The sequence below is a fragment of the Dendropsophus ebraccatus genome, chromosome 1 (assembly GCF_027789765.1).
Source record: "Dendropsophus ebraccatus isolate aDenEbr1 chromosome 1, aDenEbr1.pat, whole genome shotgun sequence".
Classification (NCBI taxonomy): Eukaryota; Metazoa; Chordata; class Amphibia; order Anura; family Hylidae; genus Dendropsophus; species Dendropsophus ebraccatus.
Window position 1 is genome coordinate 204,051,837 of NC_091454.1, and position 14,090 is coordinate 204,065,926.

Genomic DNA, 14,090 nt, shown 5'->3' on the forward strand with positions numbered 1-14,090 from the left:
CACTAGGGGCAGTGTTCTATTAGAGCTTTGAGTTCAGGGGGTATACTGACCTTTTCATTTCCACAGTCGCACTCCTCCCCTGGGTCCACCAACTTGTTCCCACAGAAGGGGGCGGTGTAGGACTCGTCCGGCTGTGGCACATTCAGGAGGCAACTTCCTCCTTTGTTCAGAATTAACTTCTCAAAGTCATCTTCACTGCAGCTGCTGAAGTTTTTAGAATCTCTACAGGGAAGGAAAGAGGGACGACATGTAATATTAATATACAGACAGACATACGGAGATTTGAAGAGCTGAATATTTCCCCTAGATTAAATAAAATGAAACAACAAGCCCAGATATGGAATAAATTACCCTTATCGAGAGCGGACAGAATGGGGTTAATTAGAATGATATGGTTACCCCAGTTGCCGTATGTATTGGCAGGAGCACACGTATGGCTGGGTAAACGGGTGTTTCGGAGGATAGAAGCGGTATTTAACATGCTTATTTGGAGAGGTAGAAGAACGCGTATGAGAATGAAATACTTCACTCAACCTGAAGAAAGGGAGGGCTAGCTTTGCCTGATGTGTTTAGATATTATGTAGCAATGGTATTGACATGGCTGACTAAATGGAAAGAGGTGCAGGTACTGGCAAATTGGGTGGAAGAACAGAAGGGAGCAGCTGGTAACATATTTGAGGTGCTGGAAATGAAAAGTCAATCAGGGTACCCTAAATACTCCATACAGAGGATGCTGTTAAACGCATGGTATCTTGTGAAAAAAGGGGAGGGGGTTGTGGGGGCTCTTAATTTTACACCTTTGTTTCGAAACAATCACTATCCAGAATTGGAGGGGTTAGCAGACCCAGAATATTGGTTACAAAGGTGGTGAGGTACGTGGAACAGTTTTTACAGATGGAGTCTTGAATAAATATGAAGACCTATGCAAGTCCTCTGATAAGAAGCTGTGTAAATTAAGATACCTCCAGTTATATATGTCAGTAAGAACAGTAACAGATGTAAATAAATGGCGGGTGATGAGCTCCAAAGTGTTTACACAAGTCATCCAGATAGATGGTAAGGCTACAGGGGGAGTCACAAAATTGTATAAAATATTGGGCACACTAGAAGATGGGAAACTTACAATGAAATCACAAGAAAAATGGGAAAAAACACTAGGGGTTAAAGAGCTGGAATTTTGGGAGGAAGTGTATAAATCTGCAAGGGATCATATCACAAATAGTTCAAATAAGGTGACACAGTTTTTTGTAAATCATAGATTATATTATTCAATAAATGATATGGTGAAGTGGAAAAGAAATAAAAGTCAAAAGTGTATAAGATGTGAAGATATGAACACAGATTTAGATCACCACTGGTGGTTTTGTCGAAAGGTGGTAACTTATTGGCACAATATTTTTTTAGTTCTGACAAAGATTTTTGAGTTAAAGGTTGAAAAAGAATATGAGTGTGCAATAGTGGGGGTGATGGAGGTGGATCTTACACCTAAAATTAGAAAAGGAATCATTTATAAATTGTTCTTTGTTGCACGGTTAGTGATTTTAAGAAACTGGATTTCGCCAAAGGCCCCAACTGTAGCAGAGTGGAAGGAAGTAGCCAGCACTATGTTGGGACATGAGCTGTGGCATCAAAGGGGAAAACGGGGGTACAATACTGTGAATAAATGTGTACAAGGATGGAAGCAATATTGGAGAAATGACGGTTAGTACCAGCGTTCTTCGAATGTAGGAAAAGATATTAAGAAGTTGTTTTTTTGGGGTTTTTTTTTTTCTTTTCTTTTTCTCCCGAAATTGGGTCCAAGGGGAGGGGTTGGGGGTGGGATAGGGGGTGGGGTATAGTTAATATAGAATTGTGTACTCCATACTTTACCTGATAATAAGTAAAAGATTCATGTCTAGGGCTAGGAAAGGAGTAAATGTTATTGAACTAAGATAATGGATGATTATATGTTATATTTGTAACCGGAGAAGGAAGAACCAGGGTGGCTTGTTAACCTTATGTTGATAATGGGTGAAAGGATGGGTTGTAGGTGGGGCCGTGGATCTGGACACAATCGGGAGAGAGGTAAAGGTAAACGACTGATTATAAGATTTGAGGTATTGCCTCGGTTGTTTTTAAGGCCGGCTCTGCTTTTCTTTAAGTCTCAGTAGTAAAATTCTAAATATTTATTTAATTAATTTTTATTATATATATTTTTATTCATTTAGTTTTTGTTTTTTTTTTCCTTAGTATTCTTTACGATTATTATTATTTAAGTTTTAATTTTTATTTGATTTCACTTATTTATTTATTTTTATAACACCTGAGGTGTGGAGGGATGATTTGGAATGGAAGCTGACGGGGGGAACCATAATTTATCATGATAAATGGTGGATGAGGCCCTTCCGGGAGTTTAGTTGAGTGTATGGAGCACTGGTGGTCTACCTGAGTGGGCTTTCCTGTGTTCCAGGAAGGAATGGTTGGTGGGAAGGGCTCTGCTGGGCAGAACGGCTCCAGAGATGGGGCGGTTCGGCCAGAGAGGGTACCCTGAATGGATAGAATTACCAGGTGGATAAAGAACAGAAGTATATCTCTGTAATCTAGTAGTCTCGTTTATTTTTAGTTTAATTATTTATTTATTTATTTTTTTTTGTCTATTTTCTTTCCCTTTTGTGAGCTCTGTTGAGGGACAACAGAGTCTGCTGGCTAAGTGTTGACTTTATAATTTTTCAATTAAGTTAGTTTGTTGTGCTCTCCCGACGGTGTCTGGATTCTGCGGTTAGTATAGTGGTGGTGTTAGTAAACTGGGATATATTGTTGGTAAGGGGAAGATTTTAGATAGTTCCTGGTAAAGGGATGGATTGAGCCCCCTGGTGAAATCCCCTCCGGATCATATTGCTGTTTGGTTATGGTTTATAATGGATGGTAATGAACTAGACCGGGTATATTTAGCTGATGGAGATAGTATGGGGTAGGATGTGGATCATTGAGGTTTTAACATGATTTTGTACTATGAAAATTTTATAAAGTTAAAAAAAAAAATATTAATATACAGATACATATATGGATAAGATATCTAGCTTCTTCCAGTAACCCACCCCCTAAAGTGGTTTGAATACACTTCTCTGTGCATATTTTTTTTAAAGCCCGGTCCACAGTGGTCCAGTTCCCATAACATCTATACTCTGTAAGGCAGTGTTCTCTAACCTGTTGCAAAACTACAACTACCATGAAGATGATCATGATGGGAGCTATAGTTTTGCAACAGCCGAAGGGCCACAGGTTGGTGAACACTGCTATGGGTGAACCTGTAAGCATGTATAATATCCCTGCAGCACCTCCGCAGGAGAGATGAGGAATTACACTGAAAACAATAGGCTGTCTGTAAATGGCTTTAATGTTGCAGGTGATCAGGATAAAACTTGGCATAAGGCCCCACTCTGCCATCACTACCTTTAGCTATAGGTGAGTGGAGATGGCCCCCTATAGCTTTGGAACAATGTCTGCATCTCTGAGGGCTCCATAAAGAATGAACGGAGCAGCGGTGCACAGTCCACTGCAACATTTAATGGGGATTTGGGGTTCCCCAGCCGAAAGTAATATACTATCCAGAGTCCCCTTTTAAGCAGGGGTCCTCCTTTACGACATTGATTCTCATTAAAACCATGTGGTTATGGGTCATAGCCTAAAACCACTTCAACCTTTGCTTCTCCTGCAGATACTCACGAGGCCCCGGAGTTCATGATGCAGAGCTTGGTAGAGCAGGTACAGCCTCTGCTGTCATCATGGTTCATCCCCAAATTGTGACCCAGTTCATGAGCCACGATGGAGGAAAAAGACGGCACATTCTGATTTGGGAACTAGAGAAAGGACGGGACACATTATAACCAATTATAGAGGAAATATAGAATATTGTAAATCATCACAGAATTAGTGTTTTTTCTACTCCACCTCCACAAATATCGGGGACGACCCATGATCTGCCCTTCTAGGTGCTCCCATAATCTTCTATATATTTAGTTTATAATGGAGTGGGGGGCTTTTAACATAACAAATGCAGCCAATCCCTGGTTGGGGTGGCTCACCACTGTGACTAGTGATTGGCCGGGCAAACACTTCCTGCAGAAATGACGTTAGAGGCAGCGGTGACTGAGACGGATCGGGGCATTGTTGCATTGTTTATTTTGAAAGCGCTCCCACTCTATTATGAGACATTATATAAGCCTGGAATCTTCTATAGAGGAATCCTTTCTAACAATATTAGGACAGTATAGATCTCATACCACATTTATTCCACCTGCATGGCTCCTGGAACAAACAGTACCCACAAAGGCCATTCCTGCTGTGCCACCAAATCTTTTCTTCCTGCAAATGAGAACAATAAACAATGAAAATAATAATAATAATAATAATAATAATAATAATAATAATAAATAATAATAATACTTCTTCAAATATTAAGGCTAACAACTTTAATGATCTATTCAGCAATTCCTAAGAAGATCATAGCTGACAGGTCTCATCCCTACACAAAACTAGGGACAGACCTAACCCTGCCAGGAAACCAGAGGGCCACCCACTTTTGTGTTATAGGAAAGCCTGCCACCCCTATTGATCAGCTGTAATATGGGCAGAACCTAGCAGTAAAGGCCCTATAACACGAAACGATTATCGGACGTATTCGGCCGATATCGACCGATAATCGTCTTGTGAAATAGAAGACAACGAGCAGTCGACATGCACAATGTCAGCTGATTGTTGACCTTTAGCATGTAGAACGTGCAACTATTACTATTAAAATCGCCGCTATCTTCTATGGGCTGCTTGGACGATCAAGCGATCACTCAGGCTTAAGTGTTCAGTTTCCCTATGGCGCCACCAGAAATTTAGGCAATGCACAGTGTTGTCTATGTAAATCAGAGATGTCTATTTATTGCTGGACAGGACTGGTCCTCCAGAAAGAGAGAGACACTCTTTGTAGCCACTCGCCACTCTGACCAAGATGATGATTCTGAGAATCCCTCTCTCTTAACTCAGAATTCTCCAAAAGGTCACATGGAAATGTGGTTTTCTAAATGAGGCAACCCCTTTATTCTCTCTAAGAACTATAAGAAAGCATTACTCTCATTGGTAGATAGAGCCAGGAGAAGCACTCAGCTAAGCACTTCTCTCCCTGGTTCACTGTTCCCCCATCTTGTTGCAAAAGATGGGCTACAAGGATTTACAATGGAGCTCATTATACATAATAAGGCGGGGAAAGCTACGAACTAACAATCTGATCAAAACTGTCTGACATGCCACAAGCTTTCTACAGTTACAATAACACTTTAAATATGCTAAACACTTGCTCTTTGGTTACTCCTTAGAGCGGATCACTGCGGGCCTAAGCTGCAGGACACCAGTTGTTGGTAAACTCCTCTGAAGAAACAGGGATTTTCCAAAGTGAACAAAGCCTTTAAAGATTTTTTTTTTTATAGATGTTTTATCTATATGAAGCATTACCATCACATGGCCAGCAGGTGGAGCTGTTTGACCAAGTATTAAAAGGCTTCTGCAGAGAAGTTGACCCCACCAGTGAATCCATTTATGGGGTTTTAGCTGCTGATGTAGATTCTCCTAATATCACAGATTTTAATAGGATTTCTCCTCATTCTCCTGATCTGTTATGATCTGTAGAGGGTGGAATAGCAGCAGCAGTCTTGGAAATAAGGCAGCATGCTTTGCACTGATATCTGGAGCTGCACTGACATTTGCTATTACTCACCAGTGAAAGTCTAGGGACACTGGATACTATAGAATAAATCAAGGCAGGACAAAATGTGATCAATTGTGATGACAAACTCAGCTCTGCTCCATCATTATGTGAGGTTTACTTACAGAACAAACTGTGCACTGTCATGTCTCCGCCGCGGCAGAAGCTGCGACTCACGCCATTGCACAAAACGGCCAAGCACTTCTCCGGCTGAGCCGTCGATGTTGATGTGATTCACAGCTGTCCAGATCTCCAGCCCCACCAGGACAATCCTAATATTCAGCATTGAATACATCTAGAGGGAATGAAAGACAATGAAGTTATAAATGGAGTTTTTAGGATCTGAAAATTCCTTATTGCCCCGACAATTGATTACTGCCCCAGAGTTATTAGGGGTGAAAGCTCTGCTCATCCAGATCCCCTGCTTCTCTTTATACAGCCAAAGAATACTTGCAGCACCCTATAGAAGAATTTATATGTTTGCAAGCTCCCCCTAGTGGCGACTGCAGGCAGCTAGAAATGTGTCATTTAGCTATAGTGCTATGAAATGAGAAGTAGGAGATCTGTAGCTCTGGAGCAGGAAAAGCGGACACTCTTGACTTTTGTACAGTAAATAGAGGCCTATGGACCGGTTTCACATGTGTCAGGAGGTTTGCTAAGGTGTGATGCCAAGTGAGTAAAATAAACCCATGTGTATCCAATGGGAGTCGTACACATTAAGTTCTAATGCGTGATCGAAGCCAGTGAGACCCAAAACTTCCACAGCCAAGTGGAATTGACCGCTGATCCGGCAGCGACCCTGATGACAGGTACGCTTTAAATGTTTGGTCTTACAGGGGTATTCCCATCTGAAGAAGTTATCCCTTATCCATAGCATAGGGGATAACATCTTTATACAGCAAAGTAACCATATTAGCTGTAGATAACAACTGGTGTGATTACACATGTTAGGTAACTCTACAACTGGTTACTATGGTATATGGTTATTTCCAATAAAAGAAAGATGTTTTCTGACAATGAATTGTCAGATTCTCCTACTTACATTATCCAGGTAATTGGCCAGCTCCACCATCTCAGCTCGCACAGCGGTGGCGTTCTGCCCCAACATGTCGTACTGCAAGAGATAACATAGAATATGGCATACACATAGAGCAGGCATCCTCAATATTATATATACAGTGTATAAACATATATACAGTGGTGCCTTGGATTACCAGCATAATCCGTTACCGCGCTTGTAATCCAAATCCTAAACCAAAGCAAATTTTCCCACAAGGAATCACTGATATACAGACAATTGGTTCCACACCCCAAAAATAATGTAAAACAAATGAAACAAACAAAAGTTACTGTACAGTATACAGGGCTGCTGCCAAAGGTTTGTGTGGTCACATGATAGCAATGAGAAGGGGATGCGTGTTCAGCATGGACCAATCAGGAAGTGAGAATCACAGAGCTGTGCAGGAGGACAGTGACAGAAACTTTATATACAGCAGTGTGAATGGCTGAGTGTAAGTGCAGGCATAGTATAACAGGAATTACCTCCACAGTCCTGTCCCCTGATGCAAGCCCCAGCCTGAAGTGGATCTGCTACGATTTGGAAGGTGAGGGAGACTTCCGGGGTCAGAGTACAGTGCTGTAGAGCCCGCTATGCAGACCATGCCCCTCCCCCACTTCCCCTCCCACCCAGTACAGGGAGCTCTTAAACCAAAGCAATGCTCTTAAAATAAGTTACAATTATGAAAAACTGTGATCTCCTTTTGCAAAACGCTCTCAATCCAAGTTACTCTTAAACCAAAGTACCACTGTATATATCTTTTTTTTTATTAAAGGGAAACTGACAACACTCGCATGCATACATCCGTACAGGCAGTTTCCCTTTAAAGTATAACTGGATTGAAAGAAACTGCATAGTTTTGTTAGATTTACCCTTCAGAAATATGACAAGGTGATTTTAGCTGTGCCGCCCACACACTATATTCCCTATAAACCTGTCAGTAAGTTTTGGGGTGGCTGGTACAGTAATACATATCTCATCTGCTGCAGAAGTTACTTGGAAAAAGAAGCCAATACACAACCACCCAATCACTCCCCAGCTAACTTTTTTAAGAGGTTCTGCAGCAGCTGATGTGTTTCTTAAAAAAAAAAAAATTAAAAAAAAAAAAAAATATATATATATATATATATATATATTTTTTTTTTTTTAATTTATATATATTTAATATTTAATATATTTTATATTTATATATAATATATATATAACACACTTGTGTTGTTTAGCGGCAGCTTTCTCCGCCGGTGGTGCCCACTGGGTTTTGTGGGGGGCACTTTGGGCTTGGTCCTGTGACATTGGGGTTGCAGGGCCATTCCATGGCCTCCTTTCCCTGTTTGTGCACGCTTTGTGGGGTTAAAGGTCGCTGACCGACATAGTGTGGAGTTAGCGCAGGGACCCATGTGAACCAGGAGACCGGCACGTGGTACACGGGGCAATATGGTTTGATCAAATCATATGCCAACATCCTGGGTGTTGGTTTTTAAATGTGGCCGAGTGGCATTAGTGTCAGCCATAGGTGTGAGGTGCAGAAGCTCCTTTCTCTCCATGTTGTATGTATATATATATATTGGTACGTCTTGGTGCACATGTAATAGTTTACAGTAGGGGGAAGAGCTGTCATATTGTTTTTGACACTCTGCACAGATGAGGCCTATGGAGGGAGCGCAATGTGGGAGGATAGAAAACAACAGGGAGAAAATATTTGCTGACGGTTCTGATTAGATATCTGGATGTGGAGGCAAAGTGACGGCAGCCGGGATGGAGTAATTAGCATCCATAGTGTCAGCGTATGGACACTGTGTTCACAGAAGATTAGGAAAGAAAGGGTGGGGACGCTGACACAGGGTGGAAATGTCCAGGGGAATACTCAGAAATGATCCAATAACAGATGTGCAGCTACATAACATTATAACCCGGAGCTAGTGTGAGGTGCACAATACTGCAGGGCGACACACTAACACAAAGCTACAACAAGTGATCACCCAGATGTCACTATCTGCTGGCCTTATGACTGTGATGTTATTGGGGTAGACTGACGTATAACTATAATGTAATAAGCCATCAACTTAGAAGAGGGGATCTTACTGCTATTATATACAAGAATATAACTCCTATATACAAGAATATAACTACTATAATACTGCTCCTATATACAAGAATATAACTACTATAATACTGCTCCTATATACAAGAATATAACTACTATAATACTGCTCCTATATACAAGAATATAACTACTATAATACTGACTCCTATATACAGGAATATAACTACTATAATACTACCCCCTATATACAGGAATATAACTACTATAATACTGCTCCTATATACAGGAATATAACTACTATACTGCTCCTATATACAGGAATATAACTACTATAATACTGCTCCTATATACAGGAATATAACTACTATACTGCTCCTATATACAGGAATATAACTACTATACTGCTCCTATATACAGGAATATAACTACTATAATACTGCCCCCTATATACAGGAATATAACTACTATAATACTGCTCCTATATACAGGAATATAACTACTATCATACTGCGCCCTATATACAAGAATATAACTACTATAATGATGGCGTGGTGAGAGCTCCGGCCGGCACTAACTGTGAGGTACACCCAATGTAGGAAACCCGGGACTAGGATCTAGGGCAAGCAAACTTCGGACATCACCCTCCCGGACGGCTGCGAATCCCTGCTGAATAAAGGATTAAACTTTGGCTTGAATGAGAAATTCTCTTTTACAACCTTTGAAAGCGACCTGCATAAAGCAATACGTAAAATGAATCTCCACAAGTTCTTTTCCACGCAGAAAAAAACAGGATCAACTGACAGTGCCTCCGATATACAATACCATATTGGCCCACTGGGGTTTTTTCCTCCCACCACCTTTGATGCCCGTGAACAGGGATGCCTTGCTGATCTTGCCGGCATGGCAGACAACAGCACTGAAGCTGATTCGATCCCCAACGCCACGGTGTCCACAGACGCCCCCTTCACCGGGGGAAACCCCTCTACATTCTCACCCCAAGTCACTCCGGGAAGCCCATTAGATTTGTTCCATAAGGCAGTCCTGAGGGATGTCAAGGCACTGTCCTATCCGGCACCTCCCTCTAACTTAATCATCTGTGAGCATCGGGCCCTAAAGTGGCTCAAATCCAGGCCTGATTTGCTGGTCCGCCGCGCTGATAAAGGCGGCGCTGCCGTTATTATGACCCGGGAGGACTACCACCTAGAGGCTACACGGCAACTACGGGACACTACCACGTATAGTAGACTGAGTAAGGACCCCACAGTCGCTATCAAGGAACAGTTGCGCTCCCTACTGCACACCCATGTGCAATCTGGCGCTATAGACCGTAAAACGGCCGAGCGGCTCATCCCTGAGTCCCCCCGTATCCCTAAATGGTATCTGCTCCCCAAGATCCATAAGTCGCTGAGCCGCCCGCCGGGTCGTCCCATCGTCTCGGCGGTCGGCTCAGTGACCGAGGGTCTTTCTCAGTATTTAGACTGGGCACTTCGCCCGATTTTGCAGTGTTTTGTCACGTACCTTAAGGACACTAACAATTTCCTACAGGTTTTGGCCGATGTCCACTGGCAATCAGACTTTGCCCTGGCTTCCGTGGATGTGGAGAGCCTCTACACCCGCATCCCACATGATGCGGGTGTGGAGGCTGTCGACCGCATCCTCTGTCGCCTGGAAAAGCCTTTGAATTTTCGTAATTTTGTACGGGACGCTTTGCTTTTTGTTTTGGGCAATAACTGTTTTACCTACAGAGGAGATTGGTACCGTCAGGAGACCGGCACTGCAATGGGCACGCCGGTCTCCTGTACGTATGCCAATCTCTTTCTGGCACAATTGGAAATGGATTTAGTTTTTGCTCCATGCAATCCCTACATCAGAGATATCGTTTCTTTTCACCGTTATGTGGACGATATTTTTGTTGTTTGGAAAGGCACTAAGGAGGAATTTCAGGGTTTTGTTTCTTTTCTGAATGATCATAACTCACGTAATATGTTTTTTACACACTGTTTTGGAGGCAATACGCTTGAGTTTCTTGATGTTTTGGTTGAAGCCTCACCCCAAGGTTTGACTACCACTGTCTTCCGTAAAAAGACTGCTGGAAATTCTTTATTACACTTTGGCAGTTCTCATCCACCACAGACTAAAAGGTCAATACCCTTTAGCCAAATGTTGCGGTTAAAACGCATTAATAGTACAGAAGCCGGTTTCCAGCAACAAGCTAACAATCTCAAGGCCCGTTTACTAGATAGAGGCTACCCTGCCCACCTTCTAGAAGAGGCACTCGCCAGGGCTAATACTCTCCCTAGAACCTCTCTCTTGTCCGCTAAGACCCGGAGACAGTCTAGAAAGTCCTTTGATCCCAGCAATAAAAGATTTACTTTTGCGTTGCAGAACAGCAACCAGAATGATATGGTGACCAACATTATTAAAAGACACTGGTTCTTGTTGCAACATGACAGTGACCTTAAGGACGTGGTTGACCGTAAGCCCCTGATCACCTTCAAAAAAAGTACCACTATTGCTGACTCTTTGACCGAGAGTAGGGCCACCCAGAATAGGAGTTGGCTTGATCGCAACTTGCCGGAAGGCAACAAGCGATGTGGCACTTGTCATTACTGCCCCCAAATGTTGAACAAAGCGTATGTCAACCTCGGGGGCAGTGAATGTTACGTCCGTGACTTTATAACTTGTAGAACGACTCACGTTGTTTATGCCATCCTTTGCCCGTGCGGCAGGTACTATGTTGGTAAAACTAAACGTCCGTTGTGGACACGTTTTAAGGAGCATCAGTACTCTGTCCGCACGGGTAAGGGTGTCCCTAGGCTAATTGATCACATTCGCACCGCCCACGATGGCGACATAAAGTCGCTAAGGTTCATTGGTTTAGAACGAGTGGATCCCCCCAACAATGGGGAAGATAGATTAAAACTTCTCCTCAAGCGAGAAACCCGATGGATTCTACGCTTAGACGCTACCGGGCCAAGCGGCCTTAATGAGAGGAACGATCTAAATACTTTGCTTTAACTGAGGTCCGTGTCTACCTGGGATAGTTTTTTATTTTTATTCTTGTCCTTTGTAACAACTTTATTGTTTGTCTTTCAACAACTTTATTGTTAACTGCATTGTTACTTAAGCACCTCCCCTGCACGTACATGGCGTTCCTAGCCCGACGAAGCGCCAACTGAAGGCGTGAAACATTTGTTGCTCCTGCTGAACACACCTGCTTTGCTATCTCCCCTCTCCCTGCCAAGCCTATTCTGATGTATCGGAAATAAACCACTTGCAGCTTCAGTCCGGTAAAGTGCGAGACTCTGTTTCTTGACCTTGAATTATAACTACTATAATACTGCTCCTATATACAGGAATAGAACTCCTATAATACTGCTCCTATATACAAGAATATAACTCCTATAATACTGCTCCTATATACAAGAATATAACTCCTATAATACTGCTCCTATATACAAGAATATAACTACTATAATACTGCCTCCTATATACAAGAATATAACTCCTATAATACTGCCCCTATATACAAGAACATAACTACTATAATACTGCTCCCTATATACAGGAATATAACTACTATAATACTGCTCCTATATACAAGAATATAACTACTATAATACTGCCCCTATATACAAGAACATAACTACTATAATACTGCTCCCTATATACAGGAATAGAACTACTATAATACTGCTCCTATATACAGGAATAGAACTACTATAATACTGCTCCTACAGTATATACAAGAATAGAACTACTATAATACTGCTCCTACAGTATATACAAGAATATAACTACTATAATACTGCAGGAGAGATTGGAGCTCTCTGACTGTGATGTAACAAATAATATGGGGTATGATGAGTCACTTGAGCTCTACAAAACCTTGCGGGTGAGTAAGTACTGGCTGACTCCAGCAGGGAGATGGCACAATATCTAGGCTCTGTGATGTGTCATTCGCTGAGGTCCATCCAAAGGCTGGGTTTTCTGGCCTGCACAGGAAGTCTTTTGAAAGTTTATATAATTGCTCTGTGGTTAAGAGAAGCAGATGGACCACCTAGTGGCTATTACTAGTAAAGAGCTCTTCCAGCCCCCCATAACCAGCAGGAGAGATGAGAGCAGGTCAGATTAGTCACAACTTTACAGATCAGCAATCGATTTGTTTAGTCTGAGAAAAATTTTGTGCTGAACTCAAAGGGCGAAATTTATTTAAACATGGTGTAAAGTGAAACTGGCTCAGTTGCCCCTAGCAACCAATCAGATTCCACCTTTCATTTTCCAAAGAGTCTGTGAGGGATGAAAAGTGGAATCTGATTGGTTGCTAGGGGCAACTGAGCCACTTTCACTTTACACCAGCTGAGCTGAGTGGATTGATATATCTCTTTATGGGAAAATATTCAGTATAACTTGATTGATTACAATCTCTGATCGTCCGTGCTAAAGAGTCCAGTACATTGAGTGACACCGCCCATTGGACTCCTTAAAGGGGTAGTTCACAAAAAATTTTTTTTGTTTCAAATCAACTGGTACCAGAAAGTGCCAGAGATTTGTAATTTACTTCTATCAAAAAATTCTAAATCTCCCGGTACTTATTAGCTGCTGTATGTCCTGCAGGAAGTGGTGTATTCTTTCCAGTCTGACACAGTGGTCTCTGCTGCCACCTCTGTCCATGTCAGGAACTGTCCAGAGCAGGAGAGGTTTTATATGGGGATTTTCTCCTGCTCTGGACAGTTCCTGACATGGACAGAGGTGGCAGCAGAGACCACTGTGTCAGACTGAAAAGAATACACCACTTCCTGCAGGACATACAGCAGCTGAGATTACTGGAGTACTGGAGATTTTTTAACAGAAGTAAATTACAAATCTCTGGCACTTTCTGCCATCAATTGTTTTGAAAGAATTTTTTTTTTAAACTGCCCCTTTAACACAGAATGAAAAGGAATTTCATTCAACATGTTACAAGTTGTACAAAAGTTTTTCCATAAAAGATATAGATCAGTCTGCTCAGTTCTTCCTGCTACATGACATGACGGCTATAGATTAGATGGCATTGTTTTGGTAACCGGTTCCCTTCAAGGTATCCACTAGATGCGGGTCCCAAACTGTGTATCTCATCAGCTTCCTGACCACATCTAGCAGCCACAAACAGGCCAAAGTGGGCCAGGGACCCTCATCCTGTGTACACTTATAGCATGCCCTGTGGGTATACCATAAGTATCTCAGATCGATAAACCCCTTTAAGACGAGCCCTTATA

General features: G+C 42.1%; 1 protein-coding gene across 1 annotated transcript in view; it reads right to left on the minus strand.

The window, feature by feature from the left end:
• ADAM9 (ADAM metallopeptidase domain 9) overlaps nucleotides 1-14,090 on the minus strand; it is an 87,460-nt gene that overhangs the window by 12,832 nt on the left and 60,538 nt on the right. Inside the window, exons 8-12 of the mRNA XM_069945243.1 lie at nucleotides 6,774-6,845; nucleotides 5,857-6,026; nucleotides 4,263-4,344; nucleotides 3,706-3,839; nucleotides 51-222 (exon numbers count right to left, since the gene is read on the minus strand). Of these exons, the coding sequence (XP_069801344.1) occupies nucleotides 51-222; nucleotides 3,706-3,839; nucleotides 4,263-4,344; nucleotides 5,857-6,026; nucleotides 6,774-6,845 (630 nt within the window). The remainder of the gene's footprint in view (nucleotides 1-50; nucleotides 223-3,705; nucleotides 3,840-4,262; nucleotides 4,345-5,856; nucleotides 6,027-6,773; nucleotides 6,846-14,090) is intronic.